Source organism: Eurosta solidaginis, chromosome 1 (genome assembly GCF_040869045.1).
Source record: "Eurosta solidaginis isolate ZX-2024a chromosome 1, ASM4086904v1, whole genome shotgun sequence".
NCBI classification, from domain to species: Eukaryota; Metazoa; Arthropoda; class Insecta; order Diptera; family Tephritidae; genus Eurosta; species Eurosta solidaginis.
In genome coordinates this window covers 55,523,981-55,548,253 of record NC_090319.1, presented here as the reverse complement: position 1 = coordinate 55,548,253, position 24,273 = coordinate 55,523,981, and the positions used below count along the sequence as shown (strand labels likewise).

At 34.8% G+C, this 24,273-nt stretch overlaps 1 protein-coding gene across 1 annotated transcript; it reads left to right on the top strand.

Annotated features, from left to right (window-relative positions):
• The first annotated feature begins 9,740 nt into the window (after positions 1-9,740).
• Positions 9,741-11,757, top strand: LOC137236711 (uncharacterized). The gene is made up of 4 exons (XM_067759647.1): positions 9,741-9,746; positions 9,815-9,947; positions 10,009-10,165; positions 11,178-11,757. Exons 1-4 carry the CDS (start codon positions 9,741-9,743, stop codon positions 11,443-11,445), a joined length of 564 nt encoding a protein of 187 aa, XP_067615748.1. The 3' UTR covers positions 11,446-11,757.
• Positions 11,758-24,273: the final 12,516 nt, after the last annotated feature.

The window sequence follows — 24,273 nt, the reverse complement described above, 5'->3', positions numbered from 1 at the left end:
TTCTTGTTCCTTAAGCCGTATGGTTGCACATCTCCTACATATGCTATTTGGCTCGTTAAGTACTTTGGTAGTAGGTGATATTTCATTTTAAAAACAAAAAGAGTAATTGTTCTTTGATTGATATTGAAAAATTTTATAGTTTCTAACATATGTATATGTGATTGGTGTCAGCCTATTACATAATAGTATGCACCGCATCCCTTTGTTTTGTAGTTTTTGCAGGCTGTGTGTGGATCCCAGCAATAAAATGGTCGAACAGTATTCAAAATGTGGCTTGATCATTACATTAAATATCTTTACTGCGCTGTTGATAGGTATATTTTTGCGAATTCTTCGCAAAAATCTAATTTTGTTCGAGATTTTACTGCAGATATAATCTATATGGTTATCGAAATTTAATTTTTTGTCGATGACAATGCCTAGATATTTAATTACGTCAATTTTATCTATTATTTCATCATTAACTATAATATTTTCTTCCCATTCGCCGTTGATTACAATTGCTTTCGTTTTTTTAACGTTGAGTTTTAGCTTGTTCATACTTAATGATACATTTTCGATAAACTTTCACGAAATTCTTTTACTCTTGCTGGATCAGCCTTCACATTCGCGTCGCTGGCATCAACACCTTTTCCCTCCTCCTCAATATACATACGTTCATTGCTGGTTATTTTACCCTCTTTTATGGTAACATTGAAGTTAACTCACATTAGCTCACTTTTACCATTTAAATACAAACTTTCAATGATTAATTTGTTAATAGTTTTGGCTGAAATTTTTTAATAATTTTTGAATACGATTATGATGCATTTATTCCTCATATCTCATTCAAAATAAGATACTACATAATAACTTTATTTCCTTAAGCACGTGAAAGTGAGCTATATATTCAGAAAGCTGAATGAAAAATGATAAAATAATTTTTAACAAAATACATTTGATTCAAATATGATTCCAAAATGTGATTGATTAAGTTTTGATTATCAAAAGTATTCATATTTGATTATTTATTTTGTTCAATTGTATCATAACTTATTATCAAATTGTATTGAAATGTAGGGAAATTCAAATTTTAATCACCTAAATGCTGAGTGGAAAGTTAAATATTAAAATTTGTGTTTGTGTGAGAAAAAACATAAATATGTAGATATACTACAACTGAATAAAATTTTTTCGAGACCTCTTGGCATAAGCTTCAAATTTAGAGGCGGATTTTTCCAACTTTTTTTCGACCCAGTCTAATGTACACGTATACATATATGTGGGCAAAAGTCATAAACGCCTATGTTCACAATATTAAATTTTATAGGTATTAAATAAACATTCTATAACCATATTTGGACTAATGATTTTGAAAATGGTATTTGACTTTTATATTCGAAATTTTAAGCGTTTTCTACATTCATTTTACATTATTTTACACTTTGGCTCTTATGACTTCTGATCACAGATATATGTATTTGTAGCACATACCACATAATTACACAAAATTACATTAGGTTGATCCAAATTATTTATATTTTTGGTTGAAGTTGGTTGTTTTGAAATCAATCAATATACTTTCATATCTTTGCACATACCCAATAATATACACAGAGAGAATTTTTTTTTTTTATTTTGATAAAAAATATCATCACATGATTAAAAACGTTAAAATTTAAAAATATACTTTTATTCGAAATTATTAATGTATGTATTAGATATTCATATTTTTTAACACATTTTATTAATCTTTTCATCATATCTGATATTTTTTTTTAAATTGTACTTTACTCATTTTGGAAAAAAATTTTATAACTTTTCACACTAATTTTATGATGAAATTTAATAACAACAGGTATACACAGGCATTTTAAACAAAATTATTCAAATGGTGGGTGGGTATGTATATGAGGATTTCAATATCAAAAGGCAATAAAGTGCAGGTAAAAATTTTTCATAATTTCTTCATATTCTCGAAAATGTTCGATTGTAATTATTGCGCTTTGATATGAACTTCCCCTATACATAAATACAAAAATAGTAATTTTATTTGCGTGAGTATAGTAGACCGTGTTTATAAATATAAAATTTTTCTGGAAAATAAATTATCTGAAATTCTAACTCTATTAAATATATTTTATGCATATATTATTACATATAAGTATATATTATTAAAAATTATACGTTGATGCGAGTATTATTTTATATTTATATATTTGTATTTTTATATTTATTTATTCAGTATGACGGAAATTACTTTGGCAGTCTACCTTATATTTGATATTAAATAAGTGAACTACATTCCAAGATTTTTATGGTTCATTTAAATTTTTTGCATAGAATTCTTTTCATTTCCAAAATCTTTTATTTGTTTTCTGTTTGGGATTTTTTTATTCATCATTTATTACAATATATTTTTTTTTGTTGCATATTTTATTTGAAAATAAATTATTAAATTAAATTAATTACATTATTTTCATTTATTTATTTTTTTATTTTTTGTTCAAAAACTTTTTATACCCAGCTGTACTTTTTTTTATTTATTATATTATTTAAATTTGTTTTTTATATTTTTTCAAGTTTTTTTATTATTTTATCATTTTAATTTTTTTTATTATTATATTATTTTAATATTTTAATTTATTTATTTTTTGTTCAAGTTTTTGTTTATTATTTTATTTTTTTTTATTTATTATATTACTTACTTCTATTTTTTTTATTTTGTTGCATTGTTTAATTTTTTGTTTTTCATTTAAATTTATTATTTTTTATTTGAAATTTCACTTATATTTATTTTTTGTTGTATTTTTTTATTACTTTTAAACAAATTGAAGGATACGACGGTAGACCTGTACACTACTTTGTAGAGGTGGAAAAATTTAAGAGGGTATGCTGCATAACTGGCTGCACTTCGCGAGTTGGAGTGGTTCTCCACGCTTTCCCGAAGGCAGAAGTAGCTAAGAGATCTTGGGTTCTGGCATGTAATATGCCAATATCTGCCATGAATACGAAACATTTGTATATTTGCGACCTACACTTCGAAAAGGAAACAAAAATAGGAAGAAAACTTAAGGAGGGGGCTATTCCAACAATTTTCGGGGGGAATGATGATGAAATGCCAAGTGAAAGTGGTACTTCATTTGTGCAGAAGGCTGCTGATGAAGTGCCAGGTGAAAGTGGTCCTTTGTTTGCGCAGCAGCTTAGATCAACGACAATCAAAGAGACTGAGCCCACTGACTTGACATTGGAGGAATTCGAGCTTTACTCGGACCTCCATTTAAAACGCAGGCGTCTAGATATCCGATACAAATATGAGGGTCTAGACGATGACCAGGACATTGTACCCGATCCTGAGTACTACGCTAAACGATAACGGGTGTACATGGAGAGGGAAAAGACGATGATGCATACAATAGGGAAGTTAACGAAGACCATCGATGAAAAGGAAAGGAAAATCCACAAAATTAAGGAAACATCAATAATACCGCAACGAGGAGCAACAGAGGACGCAAAAACTTTCGCGAGGACTATAGTCGGCACCAAGGCCAAGCACTACAAACCCCAGGAAAAAACTTTAGCTCAAAGTATTAACTACCTCTCTACCAAAACTTACAAGTATATGAAGGATGACTTGGGATTCCGTTTACCAAGTCAAAGTACCCTATTGAGAGAGCGACAAATTCGGTTTGTCCGTCCAGGCATTGATAAACACGTAATAGCGAACTTGGAGGAAATGGTGAAATCAATGCCAGCTACCCATCGCATGTGCTCAATCATGTGGGATGAGGTATCCATTAAAAAAGACTTGACATACAACAACACAGTTGATGTCATTGACGGTTTTGTAGACATAGGGGAGGGCTGTCGTGAAAATCGAGTTGCGGACAAATGCCTCTTCTTCATGGTAAAAGGAATCTGCAGCAACTGGAAATACGTCATGTCATACTATATAGTTAAATATGCAGCAAAGACGGATGATATAATAGAAGTACTGTGGAGAAACATCGACATCGCCCTCAGGATTGGACTGACCGTAAAAGTTGCTGTATGTGACCAAGGGACCAATAACCAAGCAGCCTTCAATAAACTTGGTATTAGCAAGAAAAGCACTTCCATCTTACATAATGGGGTAATGATTCATTTCATGTTCGACTACTGCCACTTAATAAAAAATATGAGGAACAATTTTATTAAGAATTACAATGTAACAACGCGAGATGGCATTGTAAACAAGGTGGTAGTCGAAAAACTTTACAATTTGGACAGGGCAAACGAGAACTTCAAGATATGTCCAAAGCTGACCGATGCACACCTCCACCCAAATAATTTCGAAAAGATGAGTGTTTCGCGAGCTACTCAGTTGTTAAGTAACTCAGTCTATGCCGGTCTCAAAATGATGGAAGACCTAACTCTCTTTGGAGACGAGCCTAAGGTTTTAGAGTCGGTCAAGCCAACACAGATCTTCCACAAGCAAATGAACGATTTGTTTGACGAGCTTGATTGTAAAAATTTAAACGATAAAAACCCCTTGAGGAAGCCCATAATGCGAGGAAACGATGATAAGAAGGAACGACTTTTGGAACATATTAAATACTTGGAGACAGTTGAATTTACAAACAAGGTTAGCTGTATTGACGGATTCATTATCACCATTACATCGATGTTAAAATTATCAGAGGATTTATTCAAAGGAAACCCAGCGTTGGATTTCGTGATGTTTGGCAAGCTCAACCAGGACGCGTTAGAGAACTTTTTTTATAAGTTACGAGCAAGCCAAGGGATCAACATGCATCCCACTGCTAACGAAATGCAGTACATCGTAGCCCGATTGGTGTCCATGAGTATTTTGAGACACCACTTCGAAGGCAAGGGCAGCAACTGCGAAGATGATGACGACATCTTCCTGGATTGGAAGCGGGCCGCAGATGGCGCTCCAATCAGCTGCATAGAGGGAGTTGCACAAAAGGACTTACCCTTACCGAACCAGGACGAACTATTCGAGACTAAAGCCCGCGATCCAGGAGATGAATCCGAAGATAAGCTAACCGTATTATTAAAACAAATGGGAGAGGAGGAGCTACCGGAGGAGGACGAACAATGGGACGATGAACTGCGACCAAAAATTAACGCGACTGAACATGACCAAACGTATTGTTTTAAGTCAAGCCAGGTCATTGTCGGTGAAGAAAGCCCAGACAAGACAAAATCCCATGATAAAATATCATACGATACGATATCCGACCTACTTGGACAAATCGGAGAGGAGGAACACGTGGGAGAAGTAGATGAACCAATTGACATTACCAAAGTGACAGAACAGGAGCAACTAACAATCGACTTGACCAAAACACAACCAGAATACATCATACTCCGTACAACTACTGGTCCAGGGAACCTCCAAGCCGGATACATGGTACTGCGACAGAGCGAAAAGGGATATATGGTACTACGAACAACCGTCAGTGAGAGCCTCCAGGGGGAGGTGCAACCAGGATACACTCTCATTCGAACTGCCGGCGAGGGTCTCCTCGGGGAGGCGCGTCCAGGGCGAGCCGGAATGGACCTCCAGGAGGAGGTCGAACAAGGAAGAATTTCACCAGGAGCAGGAAATATTTCACCACCACCAGCAGCCGCCGTACAACAGACAGAAGACCCGCTACCATCAGACGAAGAAGACAATGTCCTGGAAAATCCCAATGAGCTCCTCGTGGAAGAAGTAGCTGCGCGAACCGCAGAGGAGCAGATACAGAGGTACTATACTGGCTATGCCATTTATCACAAAGTACTGGGGAAGGTTAAATGTGAAAAATGTGCAAATCTCATGTGCAAGCCTTCTGCCGATCCAGAAAATACATCAGAAGCGCTTATAGTAGCCAAAAATTATAAACCGTACGAAGACTTACGACTTGTAAATCCTTCGGACGAGTTCTTCGAAGTAAGTACGGCGCACATGAAATGGTACCTCGAAATGATCCGGATCTGCGCACACACCCTTGAAATAAAAAAACAGATCCTGGCTTACATAAAAAGAAAAACCGATGAAACGTTCCCTGACTGGTTCTCAGGGGAGTGCGCAGACCATCGGTTACAATTGTTGGAATTTATGGTCACGGTCCTTCTCTACAAAAATGCCAAATGGATGGCTAGGGCGGAACAAATTGAAGAGCGACGACGACGAACAGAGGCCAAATTAGAAAAATTAAACGCTAAGAAACATAAAAGAACCTAAGATCCTAAGCGACTTCTGTGGAGGGTTAGCGTGATATGAAGCGATGGGTAATTTGATTTAAATGAAATGTAAATTTACTATTTATGTATTTAATGCAATTTTTTATATATATTTCACAGATACCCGACATTACATGGATTGGATAATGGCATGGATGAATGGAGAGAATCACTGCTACAACAACAACAACAATAATAAGGAATGGAGATGGATATCGACTTGGATGGATATAGACTTGGTAATATGAGTTAAATAAAATGCAAATTTACTATTTATATATTTAATGTAATTTTGTATATTTACTTTACAGATACCCAGCGTTACATGTTCCAATCCGTGGAGTAATGGTATTATGGCATAAAGGAATCGCTATTGTACCAAAGAGATTTTATTTCTTAAGAGCCGTCAGTCCATATTTTGGCAAAGTACTTTCAAGGTAGTCGCTGGTTTTTTTCAGATATTTTTATAAAAATGCCTTCTATACATTTTCGTGTCGTGTTTGGGCATATATGTAATACTCCTATATTCCTACTACAAAATGCTCACAATGTGTTTTGAATTCGAAATCAAAACAAGACAGCCTATATAATGTTTGTGATAAGTGTGACAAGAAAAAATTTAAATATAGGTACATTCGATTATTGAATACAAAAACAAACAAGGAGTATTACATATATGTACTTGGGTTTATTTTAATGATTGCATTAAAATAATTGACTAATTCTGTTTACAAAAATCGCAATTACGATAAGTCATTACAACGCATAAATATATCGGAGGCAGTCAAACAAAACTTGCCAAAACTTCCTTGAAAAAACATTCCATGTTAATTGGTTGTTTTGTTTTTGTCAAATTATCGAATGACAACTCTTAACAAATAAAAACTATTTGGTAGTACATCCGTTCGTCCGTCCGTTCTCTCTTCCGTCATTTTGTCCGTTAGTCCTTTTGTCCATCCGTCCGTCATTCCGGACTATTAGTTCGTCCGTCCGTCCGTCCGTCAGCCTATTAACACTATAACTTGATTATGTATATATATCTGTGGCAATTTGAAAAAAAAAAAAACCTAATTCGACATAGACCTTTATCTGAAAATGTAGCCACAATTCACCATTGTAACTTGCTATATTTTGTAACAGCCATTTGGCGCTAGGGCTGTGAGTAAGTAACACAGGGAGATCTGTAACAGATTTGTGTTATAAAGCCAGAATATCATTTTTATCCTAACTCGAATTAGGTTGTTTTTTCAAATTGCCACAGTTAAAAAAAAAATTAAAATTTAAAAATGCTCGAAATCAAGCGATGACCACACCGCTTTTTCGACATTAAAATTTTCGAAAAATGGTAAAATTGCTATAATGCATAGCCATTAAAATTTTTAATAATTGCAAAATTGGCGATATATTTTAAAATTTTTACATTTAAATTTACTTTTCTTTTGTTTCCTATACCCCCACCCCCACCAAATCCCCCACCAAACCCCCCGCGGAGAGCGAATCATATTGGCAGTTGATTTAGTTTTATTAGTGATAGTAATAAGCATAACTGACCTGAGTGTGTTTGTGTGCTTTACCGCTTGCGTTGTCCCCCACCTCATCGCTAGAAAATTATTAGTAAAGTTACCGGAAAAAGGCACAGATAGGAGTGTCATCGCCTTTCCCTCTTTGCTGTACATAAATTGTCATGTAAATGACGGCATTTTTGGGTTTGCGGTTGTATATCATTGGACGGGGCAAACCGAGAGTACCGCGGATGGCGGTTCGGAGCTACCGGATGATCACCCACATTCCCGCCTGATACATATATGAATTTATGCTGGCACCTCAGCACGGCACGCATTTGCGTGGCGGATAAATTCTAATGGCGAAAGCGATAACATTTCTCTCAGTGATACGCGATGTTCTCATAGTTTGTCCGAGATCCCAGCAGGAGATCAAATAGGGGTGGTGCACTGCGCAGGGGAGTTAAAAGCCGGAACATACTCTGGCTGGTTAAGTATATCATTTGTAGTTTGAGGTATTTTTTCACCATATGCTTCGCTCGCCGTAATCTCCCTCCCACCCTTTTAGCATGCCGCATCCAGAGCCCAGTTGGCGGGTTAATGTGGTCCTTGGCATTCAGGGACTGTGCGAGTAGGTTGCTGACCTTTGGTCGGACCTCATCTCGGGTGCAACCAAGTAGCGGTTGGTAGCTACTAACTTTTAACTTTGGGTAGCATCAGAGCCTAGTATTGGAAAACATTAAAGTCCGTTTTCTCCCGGCTAATCATGAAGAAAACGGCTCATATACTTAATCCAAAAATACAAAAATAGCCAAAAAATGCTTTCCAATACAGGTGAAATATAAATATTTAACGTTTAAGCGAGGTATCCAGATAACAAGAAAACACTGAAGAAATTTTCTATTTTCCTTTTTTAAAGGCAAATTTTAAAATTTTTTATTATGAAATATGTTATTTTCCTTCTTCATATTCAATTCCTTAAGAAAGTTTCAGTTATAATTTTAAAAGACTTTATAAATAATTTTTATTTATATGAATATGGATAATTTTCTTTTAAAATTGTATGTAAGTTTAGTTTTGTTATTGATAATAAATGAAATTAAGGAAATGAATAATACAATGAGAAAATACATATAGAAGAAAAAAAAAAGTTTATTGAGCATTTTCTTATGATCATGATACCTTTCTTAAAGGTTAAGTTGTGTGAGAAGTTGTCGCTTTTTGGTGGCAATTTCGTAATTCCGCTACAAATTTATATCTAATACGTTATGCTAAGATGTAAGTTAAATTTTTATTATCGAAATAATAATTAAATTCAAACCATAAAAAAAAATCTTTTAATTCAATGGTTACCTATAAGTTTTGTAGTAAGTATACAATTTCTTCAAGTTTAGCAAAATGCAACCTAAATTACAAATGGAAACACATTCATATACCTACATATGTACATACACCTAACTAAACTCATATTGACTTATCAAAAAATATCCAAACTACAAAATCGTTAACAAAGGCAAAACCAACAAACATTTGCACATATTTGTAATATAATATACCTCTACCGCACTAACCCCTCTTCTAACATGCAACATACATACATACATTCCTTCAACCAACTACTAAAATCTGTATCATTTTTACTTATTTGCAAATGAAATAAATTCGTGAGGAAGAAAGAAATGTTGCAACATAGCTTCTTGCAAAAGTCCAAACATTTCATTCATAAAGTTGCTTCCTCCTGAATGTTGATTCATAAAAATGCTTCTTCTTTACTTCCAAAAACTTCATGATGAAACTTTGCAACACAGCATTCTTACAGGCTAACCTAATATAAACGCACGCAAGTCATTTTCTGTCAAAAATGTCTCATGCACATACAACTTGTATGAGAGCAACCCAAATTGAATTTTCTGCGTGAAAACCTAACTCGATTTCCAATTTTTGTTTTGCGTGACATTTAGATTTGACGTTTACTGCCAGCTGACGTTTAGTTTTTATTTACAAATTGTAATTTTGTTTCGTGCTAAAATGGAGGTAAGAATTCATTTTCGTAAAAAATTATATATTTTTATTAAATTATAACCTTTTTGGATTTATTTCAGATTTGTAACGAGCAGCTTATTACTGCCGTGCAAGCGCACGTTTGTTTGTACAACAAATCCTCGGCGCTTTATAAAAATAAAGCTGCAAAGGATGCAGCATGGGAAGCAGGTGCAGAAGCAATCAACAGCAATGGTAAGTAAATGCTGGCGGTGCTTTATTTTTGTATTTTAATAATTATTTTATTGTTTTTCAGCCTATAACTGCAAAACACGCTGGCGTTCTTTGTGCGATCGATATAGGAAGGAGAAATCCGAGGATGCAGGGCGGTCGGGTGCTGGCACCAGCTTTAGAAAGCAGTGGAAGCTGTTCAGCACGATGCAGTTTATTGAAGAATCTGCAGAGGAGGGAAGGTAAGGAAATTTTGGTAATTCTTTACGACAGCATGACACTGTTAATACGCGTCCAAAAATATCGAAAGATGTGTCAAAAGGCGCGTATTGACCTCGACAACAATAATCCGAATGCGGAAAATAAAAATTGTATCTGTGTCTGGAGATATTTGCAGTTGAAGTTAGAGATTTTCATGTGATTGTTGTAATTTCGTACCCACAAAAAAAATTGTTTTGCGCGGTTATAGTTTTGGTATCCAAACCGGTGTTGGACCCATCCAGGGTAATTTTTTATAAGCGCGGCCGAAGGCCGCCAATGCAGAAAGGTGTTCTGCGCAAAAATACTATGGATGCCACCCTCGTTTTCGGAGTACAGGTATTTTTTCGGTTTTTCGTTAATATCTTTTGAACGAGTTAAAATTTTTATTTCCGCCTTCGGATTATTAATACTGATGTCAAGACGCGTCGTTTGACATCACTATTTTTGGACGCGTATTAGCAGTGTCATGCTTTTGTAAGGAATTACCAAAATTTTTTATATTAAAGTAAATATTTGTGCCTGAGTGTCGCTAATGTTTCCACTAGTATATCGACTGCTGAAACACCTTCAAAAATGTCGGTAGCGTAAAATCAAAAGGAATAATTGTGCCTATGAAATGTTTATTACCGTTTTTGAATTGTTGATACCGAGATTTATGGATGTATTTTAGCTGTCTATCGCAGACGTAAAGTACTCTAGCATTTAAGTGAAAGTTTCGATGTCCAGACGTTTGTCTTTGTGATTCAATGAAATATTTCATAACGAAACCCAGGGCAGTTTTAAATATCATTGAGTTTTTTGTTTTGTCGCGGATCGATCCGCAATCCCTCCGCAAAGCATCCGTCGGATATCGTAACAATCACGAAAATCTTCCATTCAAAAAAAAAATTTCCAATTTTGAGGCTTATTTGGGATCATTTACAAAAATTTAAATTGCTATATACTTTGAACGCCTATAATAAACATTTATTAAATCTTTTTTTCTACTTCCAGTCCAGTTACCAATGTAGATTCTCCTAAGCCACCAGACAAACGCCCTTCACCTCGTGAGCCGCCGAAGAAGAAAAAGGTGGATGACCTTTTTGAAGACGTTTTGATAAAGATGCGAGAAAGGTACTCTGCGGCTAATACGCAAGAAGACGAAATATTTTTCTCCTTGCTTAAATCTAAACTTGCAAGGCTGTCTCAATCGCAAAAGGACGAGTTGCAAGCAGACATCTTAGCACTTGTTTCAAACAAATTGAAACATTATAATTTATAAATTAATATAAAAGTTATCATTCTCGACTGATTCATACACCTGAGAAAAGAAAAATAGCAGTGGCAATTTTTATCACTGAATTGATTTGAGTATGTGGTTTTGTAGCCCAATAAATTTTAGTACAACAAAGTACAAATTATAGATCTCTCATAATTCGCCTTGATTTTTGACAGTTTTTTCGAGGGTATTTCAGATTTTCGCCCATAAAATGTGAACAATTTTTTGTTGGTTGCTTAAAATTTATTGGGCTACAAAATCACATACTCAAAACAATTCAGTGATAAAAATTTCGACTGATATTCTATTTTCTGTTCGCCGGTAAAATAATAGCAGTGGTCTTTTTATCATATTTCGTCAATTTATTTCTCTTTTTTATTTTTGATAATTTATGAAAAAACTTTTGTAAATTTTGTCGCAGAAACTATGCAAACCAATCTCAAAAACAGTTCCAAAAAAATTCTAAAGCTCGAGAAAATTCTACGAATATTTCGAAGTTTTCGATTTAGAGCTTTCAGATGTTTGTTGAGTATGCAGCTTTGCAGCCAATTCAATTTTACTTTAAAGAAGTGCAAGTTTCAAAACGATATTGGCCAACGTTTAGTTTTGAGAATTTTGTTGTCGATGGTGTTGCTCATTTTCTTCTATATCATCATTCATTATATGAAAGAAAACGATCGTCTTAAAACCTAATTTTCATTAAAATAAAATTGAATTGGCTAAAGAGCTGCATACTCAACAAACATCTGAAAGCTCTAAATCGAAAACTTCGAAATATTCGTAGAATTTTCTCGAGCTTTAGAATTTTTTTGGAACTGTTTTTGAGATTGGTTTGCATAGTTTCTGCGACAAAATTTACAAAAGTTTTTTCATAAATTATCAAAAATAAAAAAGAGAAATAAATTGACGAAATATGATAAAAAGTACCACTGCTATTATTTTACCGGGTCTGTATATCCGTAAATTACAAAAGACATAACAAAGATGTGCCATTTGTTTGTAAAACCTTAAAAAATATAAACATAGATACAATAAGTACAAATTTTGAATTTTAGTAAATAAAAATATTATTTATTTATTCTCAAATTTTTATTTCATTAGTATTTAAAATAACGGTTGTTAGTTACTAAAGGTGGTATCAAAAGACACGTCTTGACCTCCGTTTTAAGAATCCGAAAACGGAAATCTTTCTGTCGAAAGTTATTCACAAAAAACCGTAAAATTACCCAGAGCAGGTCCGAAATATGGGACCTGATCCATAGTTTTTTTTGCATAGAACACCTTTCTGCGTTGGCGGCCTTCGGCCGCGCTTATAAAAATTACCCTGGGTGGGTCCGACACCCTTTTGGGGATCAAAACTAAATGCACGCAGAACACCTTTCTGCATTAGTGTGTAAGTGTGTACAACAAATCTGACGAAAAAACAACAACCACATGAAAATTAGAACCGATTTTTTGCTTGTATCTTTTGACAGAAATAAAAATTTTAATTTCCGCTTCCGGATTCTGAAAACGGAGGTCGAGACGCACCTTTTGATACCACCTTTGATAATTTTCGATAAAAATTAGGTGGTGCACCGTCTTGTAAAACGTTACCGAATTCGCAAATATATTTTTGTATATGCTTACAAAAGCGTAGCAAAAAGACGCTGCTCTGGATCTATTGCAGGCCTACGAGATTCCTTTAGTAAATATGGTTCCAACAGTCTTAAAAATGTTTCGAATAGGTCGCAAGACATCCTCACGGACTTATAAAAGAGGTCTGGATCTTTGCGCTTCAGAATATCATAGCCAGTCGCTTGGAATCCAAATTCATCCCGAGTTTTAAATAATTGGCGTCTACATCTGCATCCATGCTGCCTTTGATACATTTCCCGTAATAAAATAAGGTCTTCCGTGTCACTTAAAATTTCCATTATCTCCTTTTATTTTCTTTGTTAAATTGTTAATCAAACGTATTAAATTTGAACTTGTCAATATTTTTACAAACAAATTTGACAGATATGACAGCTCAGTTACGCACGCACGCATGCTTATTTGGGTTAAGGCAAAAAACGCCGGTTGTTTGCGTGCGCTAAAAAAACCCAGTGCGGTTTTATTAGGTTGGCCTGTTACAAAGTCATCAAAAGTCCAATTTTGCGATTTTTATAATTTCCAACTTGACTTCATATTAGGGGCTTTCACTAAACCGCGCATATGAAGCTACGTTACTTTATTTCAGATATTTATTTAGAAATATGCAAGCAAGGTTTAGCTGAGATGTTCACTTTACCAAGTGAATGCAATGTATGGTTTAGGTGCGGTGTTACTACACAAAGCTTTTCAAATGTAAAACGAAGGAAAAAGGTAAAGTATTTTAATATAAAACAAAGTTATCTTTAAAAATGAAAGAATTTTGCAAAGCAATAATGATTAAACGGTCATACGGCTGTGTGGAAGTAAGTATTTCGGAAAAAGTGTATCACACAAAGAAGCATAGCTATCGCATAGCAAAGATGTATAAAAAATAATGCATAAATTACCCCTATTATGCGAATAAATTTAAATAAATTTTTTTTTTTTTAATATTTATGTAAAGTGCATAATTTCGCAGGTTCGCCGCTTCATATTTTTCATCTTTTATATGGATACACTTATTATATTCTCGCCATGATTTTATGCGGCAATGTTGCTGTTGCGGCTGAAGATTTCTAGTTTGCCCTCTTATGGCACAAATTCGCACTGACACGTCGATGTCAAAATTTGCATTTGTTGCTATTTTTTTCTTTAAAGAGCATATTTGCGCTAATTTTATAATGTAATATACAAAAGAAGGTTGCGAACAGTCTTTCCAGAATAGTATGGATGAATTAAATAGCCTTATTGATGAAAACAGATAGAATTTAGTTAATTCTAGCAATTATTTAATTCCCTTTTTTGTCTCCCGTTTTCTGAAAGCTGTAAGCGGCAGCACTTTTGACAGCCGACAACTTTGCCAGCCCTTCGTATTCGATTGTATTCGCCATTCGTATACGTAAATTTGTATTTATAAATATTATAAATAGATATATGTATATGTTCAATGGCAGCTGACACATGTCCATATGTACATATATTTAAATGCAGCCATGCAACCACCCCCAAATCCCAATGAAAACGCTTAATTCGTATTGTTTGCGAATAAAATAATTACATTTTTATTTATTATTTACTTTATGCAATGTATGTCAATTTTAGTGACCAATAATATGGTTTGCCGTCAGCAAAACGCAAATCTTGTAGATCTCCGCCTGATTAATGAAATTGATTGAAATTTTTTAAATGTTCTTTTATTTTAAGTATTATAATTTGATAGATCAGAACTATTTCCAATTGACAATATTTTTATATCTATCAAAACTAAATATCAAAGAAAAGTATATTAAAATATTTTACATAAATTATAAACATATTTAGGTATTTGAAAGTTGATATATGTACAAGTGTATATTGTTGTATACAAATTATATAATTTATTATATATTTGTTGCATAAATATCGTGCCTGCTATGTTGCATGAAATTACATTTTGAAACCATGTAAATTTTGGTTGCCATTGTTAGGATTTGCCGTCGGCAAAACGCAACACCTCCCCTTGATTAATTAAATTGTAATATGGTATAATTTATTTATTTAAGTTAAAATTTTCAATATTGCATAAATATTGAACATAAATTGTGCATAAATATTCTAGTAATTTGTACAAAAATATTAACATGCTATTTTGCATGAAATCGCATTTTGTAAGCATTTTGACAAAATTAACAAAACTTCAAAAAGCTCAAATGCAGAAAGTAACTCAATGTCTCAATGTCACTCATTTTGACTTATTCTCTACTTAATTTTCGTCAGGCGAAACAAAAAATATGAGACAAGAAATTACGAAAAATAGGAAGATACAGAATGGCCGAGCCCAAGAAATAGGTACATTGGGAAATTGCAATTCTGCCCGACATTGTCATCTGGTGTCTCTTATTATCTATCCTCTTTGACGAAACATTGAAAGCTATTATAGATGTATTAGCAGAGAAGTCGACGCACAATAATTATTTTACGAAGAATGGGTTGCTATACAAATTAGTTGACAACTTTGAACTTGGGGGAACAGTGGTCTCGCTTTCATGATAGACATTGTTTATGTGTTTTGAAGTTCCGATTAAGTTTCGTCAGCCTTTTTAGCTTGGAATCCAAGCAAGAACAAAGTAGTGTCATATATGCTTTAGATACTACAAACAAGGGAGAAATTAAAATTTTTAGAAAAGACGCCACTTTACATCTCTCGCACATTTATTGGCACGACGTCGCTTAAACGACAATCTCATTCACCAGCTTGAATTACAAAGAGCCGTGACAACACACGGATTTACCATGATATAGCGCATATAACCGCGTTTTGCCTGCATTAAGCAACCACCAAAGAATATAGTTGTTCAATAATCTTTATTTTTTCACTCTTTTGATTGTTTCAATATCAGAATTTTAATTCAGATGAAAATATTTTCAAAATTAAGGATACTTTAGGCGTGTCTCAATGAAATTTTACTGAACCTAACAGTGGTTTCAACCACTACACGTCATTATGTCAGCTTATTCAGATTATTCATCCCAAATAAACCCTTTATCCCGAGTACGCCAAGCACAATCTCAGCCAATAAGCTCCTAGCTGCTCATATGCCACCCAACCCCTTGGAGTTTAAAACAAATAATAACAAATTCCCGTTCCAGAATGACGGGCTTCTTGGTCAAACGTAACAAGACGGATCAACGCGTTGACTCCTTCACCGTCTCCTGCCGGTTGTGCCATAGGAATCACGGCATACGACTATGTCCGCTGTACAGGGGCATGTCGGCAGAAGAACGCCTCCGGGCCGTCCTCATACACCGGCACTGCCCCAATTGCCTATCGCCGTTCCATCGGTTGGAAATCTGCCCTAGCAGCGACCGGTGCCACCGCTGCCGGGAACCACACCACACTACGCTGCACATGGAGGACGAGCAAGCACGGCCACGCCCGATCCCTTGCGAAGAGTACGAGGTGCTATCGATACACATTACCGAGGACACACGATCGTGGGCCCAACAGGTAGAAGAGGAGGAGAAGGAAATGGACGAGTTCGCGAGGAGGGCAGCAGCCTTAGCCATCGCCCCAACGACCAGCGGAGAAGCACGATCCTTCCGACCACTGCTTCAACATGAGAAGCGGAAGGCAATCCAGGACCAGAAACGCGATCAGGGACACATGAAACACGCGGATGGCGCGGAGACACGTCCTTTCCGCCCATCGCACCGCAATGCCAGTAGATGCCGGGGCGGCGCGGTGCCGCGTCCATTCCGCTCAACCCGACGGTCCACTGGCAGAGCGGCCCCGTATCAACCATGCAAGGAGGTTACTACCACCACTATCGTTCCACATCAGGCGCACCCCACCGGCTTCAGGACAGGGCGCTTACGGGGAAACCCACGACGCAATGACGATCACCCGAGCATTCATTGCTATCGCTCCTACAGCGATCATACGAATAGAGGCAGGGGGCGCCTCCATCTGGTGCGCGCACTCATTGATCCCTGCGCGCCGACGTCCGTGATAGATGGGCATCTGGCCAACGACCTCCAACTCGAACGGCTTAATGCGGCCAGACTTACGAAGTGCACACTAGTGCTGCGCGGGAAATATGGGGTAAGGAATCGAATCCCGACTCAGGCAACGGTGGTAGCACGGCATACACGTCTCAACCCAACCGCGACGATTGACTCCTCGGTCGCCGCACCATTCCAGTTCATGAGACTCGCTGACCCGACGTTCTATCGATCTGCGCCGGTTCTCTTAACACTCGGGGCAGACGTGTACGCCACCATTATGGTTAGTGGCACAACCCCGGCAACGGTCAATGGGCTCCTCGCGCAGCCGACGATCTTCGGACTGTTCGTTTCAGGAGCGTTCCAGCCATAACGGTCTGGCAGCGTTCTTACGCGTCTACAGCTACATCCAGCCTTTATATAATACCTAACCTTTACACCTAGAAAGAGAAAAATCTACATCCGATTAACCAGGTGCATTAAAAACCAAGCAACCCCACGTACTTGAACACTAACGCTTTTCTCTTTCATCCACAGTTCAGCGAGGCTGCATTATTGAAAGCACGGATGTATACCGGAGATCGGACTTACCATCCAACCATACATATATATCATATTTCTAATTTATTTAGTTTATCCTGCCTTGGGAAGGTTGCTGGCATACTCACCGAGTTTCAAGTTGCTCGCCGCAAGGGGGCCGGCATGTTAGGCCACCAGCCTAAATATTTCGGACCACCCTAACGCACACATTAGTTATTTTATTATTAATACCGGTAACGGCTAACACCAGCCGAGAGCTAACTTTGAAGGGGAAAAACTCAACGAAAGTTAGCTATCGGCAGGTGCCGCGGACTTTTTCGCGGTCTTGACTCCTTCTTCTGTTTTAGAACGTTCGAGCGCCAACAGCTATCTCACAGGTGAGTAATCTAAGCCAACCATTTTTACTATTTTAATAATTTGCATTTCGAATCAATATTGAAAGTAACTAATTTTATTATCTGTGCATTTATTCAAACCTTTTTTCGTGAATTAATATTACAAATAACTATATTCGAATTGCCAAGTGCATAGTGAAGTGTGCATGTAATTAATTCTTTGCTTTGTGAGTTTATATATATTTTTACAATTTAACACTTGCAATTGTCATTTAATTTAGATTTGCAATTAATCACTTGCCGGAATTTAAATGTGCCAAGTGCCCTTTGTATTTCAAGTAATTAAACCCTTTCAATAAATAAAGCGAAGAGTGGTTCCCCTTTAATATAGTGATTAAAAATTGTTATTGTGTGACACTAACTCGGTTTTTTCTTTTCTTTTTATTTGCGACGCACACGCCCGACTTGCCCGGGTCCACACTGCCCCGCAAAACACATGTGATACAGCATTTGAAAAACTTCAAAAATCTTTAATTTCTCCTCAAATTCTCCAATACCCAGACTTCAAAAAGGAATTTATAATTACTGTCGACGCTTCAAAAATTGGTTGTGGTGCCATTTTAAGTCAAAATAAAGATGGCATTGACTTACCAATTTGTTTCGCGTCCAAATCATTTAATAATTCAGAACAGAAGAAATCAATAATTGAGTTAGAACTTTTAGCTATATTTTTTGCAATAAAACAATTCAGACCATGCGTCGTCTATAGCACACACTTTACCGTCAAGTCCGATCATCGGCCATTAGTTTACTTGTTTAATATGAAATACCCATCTTCAAAACTTTCACGTATCAGACTTGAACTGGCAGAATACAACTTCACTATTGAATACATAAAAGGTAAAACGAACGTAGGAGCAGATGAACTCTCTCGCATCACAATAGAAGAAATTAAAAATTCAGGCAAATCAATTTTAGCGGTACAGACTAGATCACAGGCAAATCAAGAACAATTAACGCAACAACAAATAGGCAAAGAAGAAAAAGTAAAGGAAAACATAAAATCACAAGTTTATGACAATTTTTCAAACAAATTTTCAAAGAAAATGCCCAGAGTAAAATCCCAAATAAATTATGATAAAAGTGGCAAAATTACAAATTTTGAGATAAATGCGCATTTAAAACATAAAAAAATTTAGTTAATTAAGGTTGCGTGTGCTAACAAAATAATACATTTAGATGAATTACTTTTGAAGCTCCAAAAAGAAGCTGGCAAGCGCAATATTAATATAATTGAATTGCAAAAAAATGATAATCTTTTTAAATATTTTTCGATATCAGATCTGAAAACCACTGGGAATAAAATTTTAAAACATTTAGAAATCATCCTAACCGAACCGTAGAAACTGTGACAGACGAAGACAAAAAACAACAATTGATAACAATTTACCATACCGACCCAATTTTAGGAGGGCACTTCGGTAGCAAAAAAGTTTATGCAAAACTCAGAACCAAATATTATTGGAAAAGCACGACGCGCAATATAGCGAAATTTGTTAAAAACTGCGAAAAATGTCTTTTGAATAAGGTTAAGCCAAAAACAAAAGAAAATTTAGTCATAACCGAAACACCCTGTAAGCCATTTGAGATTGTTGTTATTGACACTATAGGGCCTCCACCTCAATCCGATAATAGTAACAAGTTCGCTGTCACCATTATATGCGATCTCAGCAAATACTTAGTAACGGTTGCAATACCTGATAAAAGTGCGAAAACGGTTGCATCAGCTATTTTTGAAAATTTCATACTAATATATGGCATTATGAAAACAATTAAAACTGATTTAGGTACCAAATATAAAAATGAAATTTTTTCAGAGTTAACAAAATTATTAAAAATAGAACATAAATTTTCCACAGCGTACCATCATGAAACTCTTGGCACAGTAGAGCGAAACCACAGAGTTTTCAATGAATATTTAAGATCTTTTCTAAATCCCAATTTTTCCGACTGGGATATTTACTTGAAATATTTCACTTTTCTTCATAACACAACAACAAACACAGTATTCGATAATAAATTCTCACCATATGAATTAGTCTTTGGCAAAGCAGCTAATTTACCGAATGAACTTCAAACCGATAAAATAGACCCGATTTACAACGTAGAAAACTATTCGAAAGAAGTTAAATTTCGTTTTCAAAAAACTCACGAATTAGCAAAAAAAGCCGTTACAGAACACAAAATAAAAAATCAAACCGGATATAACAAAAGTTCACAACCAATATCTGTCAAGGTGTTTGACAAGGTATAGCTTGAAAAAGAACCCCGCGACAAGCATAATAGTATCTATATTGGTCCTTATACCGTAATAGGTATTGACGATGTAAGCGTCACGTTAATTGATGACGAAACGAAAAAGGAAAAAATAGTACATAAAAATAGAATAAGAAAAATTAATTAAATTAAATTTTTAAATTCAAGATTATTTAAAGTTAATCTCTATTGTTAAATTAGAAATAAAACGTTTTTTCTTCCAAATTTGAAAAAAAGATAATGAAATCAAATAAATTTAAACAATCATTAAAACTTAAGAACTTAATTCATACATTAGAATTACAACAAAAAAAAATTTTTTAACTACACAAAAAAATTAATTTAATTCCTACTTTAGAACTAGACTTTAGAATTTAATTCTTAATTTAGATCTAAACATATATGTAGATTTAAATATTTAACATTCTTAAATTTTTTTAAGATAAATTACATCGCTTTTGGGTCAGAAGAATTTGGCCAATTCTTCTTTTCCAAAGGGGGATGATGTAAGGTAACCCTTACCGTAAGTGTTGCTTGACCATAAAGTCAGGCAATGCTTATTAAACACAACCAAGATTCACAATAAGGCCTACCTGTCAAAACAACAACATTCACAATGAGGGTTACCTTACAAAATGTCAAACTGAATGACGCCAGAGTATTGGCGCAAGTTGAAAAGACCGGTTGTGAAAAATTGTAAATCGCTAGAGTGACTAATTAATTTTAGTAGAGCTTTTGAAGACTCTTTCATTTTGTGTGTAACATATTGTTACACACCTAGTGACTAGTGATGGGACCTAAGGGTTTCGATGGAAAAGTATCGAAACAAAGAAGGAAAAAATCGGCGATCACAAAAGAAAAAAGAACAATGCTGTTTCCGGGTTCCGGCTCTTCCCTTTTTGGAAAAAACATTCAATTGCTCTGGTTTGGCATAATCAATTTTCAAAGTGTAGCAGCCCGAATAAATATCGGCACCATTTAAATTCTCACGTGCTCTTGTTGCCGCCTCAAGACTATCAAATTCCACCATAGCTTGTACGCCATTCTTCTTAAAGATGATAATGCACAACACCTGGCCATGAGGAGTGCAAATTTTGTGCAAAACATTCACTGTAATCGGATAGAATGGATTTATGATGGTGAAGAGTAGAATGTGATTTGGTCGAGTAGTTTCGGGGCGTTTTCGTCGTAGATCATCATTGGATTTGTTGAGTAAAGCCTGTTGCTGGCTTGTTGTACGACCGCATTTGTGGTTGCGTTATCGCTGGTGTTGTAGTTGTAAATTTTTTTTCAAAACCACCACACTGTTACTGAGTTCGTCTTCCCATGAAACCGCCAGCGGTCACCTTAACATAAAGCAAACCCGCACCGCCAAAACGAAAATTCACAAAATTCACAAATTTTTTTTGGAAAGCAGAAGAAAAAAAACAACAACCAAAAAAAAACAACAACCAAAAAAAAACAACAACCAAAAAAAAACAAGTTGTGAATCAAATAAAAGCTACAAAGTTGCCTTTCCTTACCGAGACAAGTCAATTGCCCGGATACATCCGACACCAGCTACAACAACTAGCAGGGCCGACCCATATAGGCTGCCATAACATCGACTGTGACCACAAAAACCAGCAGGGCCGACGCATAGAGGCCGGCCGTAACATCCACTGGGGCAACAACAACCAGCAGACCCAGCGTGACACCAAGACCAGCACGAAAGCGGTGAGTTCGTTCCGGATACGGAAAATATTTTCAGGGAAAAAGAAACTTTACAAACTTTGCTTTTACCCTGGTTTTTCAGTTAGGCCTAAACCAGTATAGGGAAGTAATACAATATACACATGTTTTATAAAGTGCGTCTTTTAAAATTTATTAATTTTTTTTCCAATTTACAAAAGCGAAAGATTTAAATTATACCTTCGTGAAGTTTTGAAGTTAGTTCCTTATCAAAATCGTTCTGACTTTTCGAGGAATCGTTAGAATATTGCTCCGTTACATCGAAACGCGACTTTATTAACAAAAAAGAAAATCATTCTTAATAACTGGCAGAAGGATATTAAATTGGTTGCACCCATATGAATGTATCTTCATAACGTCCAAAGACCACCTACAATAATTAATTAAATAAATTGAAAAGAGAATTTCTAACCCAACTTCTGACTCATAATAAGACGTTGATAGTGATGATGTGGGCGACATCTGTAAATCCTGTATATATAAAGAAAGTTACTATTCGATTAAATGACATTTGAAAATATTTCTTAAAGTAGGTGCTTTTGAAACAGATTTTCTGTAAATGCTTCTAGAATTTTACTTATTTTTTTAAATCTTAATAAGATTTATTTCTTTGCTTAATGTTGTATTTTAGTTACAATTACTCAAATGCACTTCCACACATACGAAAAATACCTAAATCAATAATGTTTCATTTTGCGCTGGTACATTTGTTTAAAAGCTGTTAAATACTAAATAATTATTGTTTGAGAAAATTTTGTAAGAACCTCCTATTAAGGTTATCGTCTCAAGGGGTATATCCACGATACATACATACGTACATACATATAAAGTGTTCAAGAAAAAGGTGTACTAATTGGATTTTTATAAAATGCGCCTTTCCAAGATTTTGTCTAAATAGTACATACCTATATGCGTACATAAAATACCTATAGATTTAACTTGTAATTACTTGCTATGTATAATTTACTTACGAACATCTGCAAAATGATAATAGTTATAAAAATAAAGCAAGCATTAATTTGGTAAAACTCAAATTGAAAAACTATAATTAGAAACTAAGATTCACCATGGGTTTCAAATGAGAAAATAATTCAATCTTAATTAAATAAACAAAGAAGAAAAATTTAGAGATAGAAATATAAGATTTAAAATAGGAAGATAATTAAATTGAAATAAGACCAAACAAAGGGGAAAAAGAGTTAGGAAGTTAAAATTTCAAAATTTTGGAATAGACCAAACGATACTCAATAGAACTTGGAAGGGTAAAGTTTAAACAAATTAAAAGCAAGGCGGACCTGCAAGGAATTTGTAACCAAAAGAAAGAAAAGTCAACGATTTAAGTTTTCGTTGGAAATATAGATATACATAGATATATAGACACCTCAATAAAAATAGGTAAAATAAAAAACAATAAAATTACACTAGAATTACCAAAAATAAAATGAATCATAATAAAGTAGAATACAGTAAAATAAAATTTAATGAAATAAATATTATAAATAGTAATAGTACGAACACAATAAAATAAAATAAAACCAATTAAAATTTTAAATTAATAAGCCAGAAACAAAAGAACTTATAATGAAATAAAATTCGATAAACTAATAAAGACTATAAAGACTAATAATGAAAATACAAAATGAAATAAACTAAAATAAAATTAGATCAAATCAATTACAATAAAAATTAAACTAAAGGTACCAAAGATAAATGAACTATAATAAAATGGAGTTTAATAAAATAGTAGAGATTATAAAATAATAGATATAAAAGAAAAGTAGGGTTAAAATTAATCTAAATCAGATTGAAATAAAATAAGATTAAATTAAAATACATGGCTACATCAAACGAAGCCAATAAGGTATAAAGTTCAGTCTGATAACAGATAAAACTTTACGTTCTACTTTACTTCGACAACAATAGTACCTGGTAGAAAATAAAGCAAAATCAGTAAATTCCTACGGCACTGACAGTAGAAGTTGAAGTATGGCGTAAGGTTTCAACTGGCACAGCCCTTATATCTTATTGTAACGAATTTTACTTGCAAATCCTCTTATTTGCAATCCTCTGCTAAGTTCGAATCACTAAACTGTTGAATAAATAACTCCAATATTGAATAATGTAAAAATGGCCTTTATTAAAGTACTTCACAATGACACTTATACTTTGCTACTCGCTGGCTTAATAACCAAACTGATTGATAACTCAAATTGAACTCTACTATTGGCCGCCAGATCGCGTGCTTAATCAATAACTGATTGATTGCTCAACTCAAACTGAATTACAGCGCCTCTTCATCCGTTGCCTTTTATAC

Coding starts and splice junctions, on each gene's coding strand:
- LOC137236711 (XM_067759647.1), top strand. Junction 9,948..10,008: donor AGAAGCAATCAACAGCAATG/GTAAGTAAATGC, acceptor ATTGTTTTTCAG/CCTATAACTGCAAAACACGC. Junction 10,166..11,177: donor GAATCTGCAGAGGAGGGAAG/GTAAGGAAATTT, acceptor TTCTACTTCCAG/TCCAGTTACCAATGTAGATT.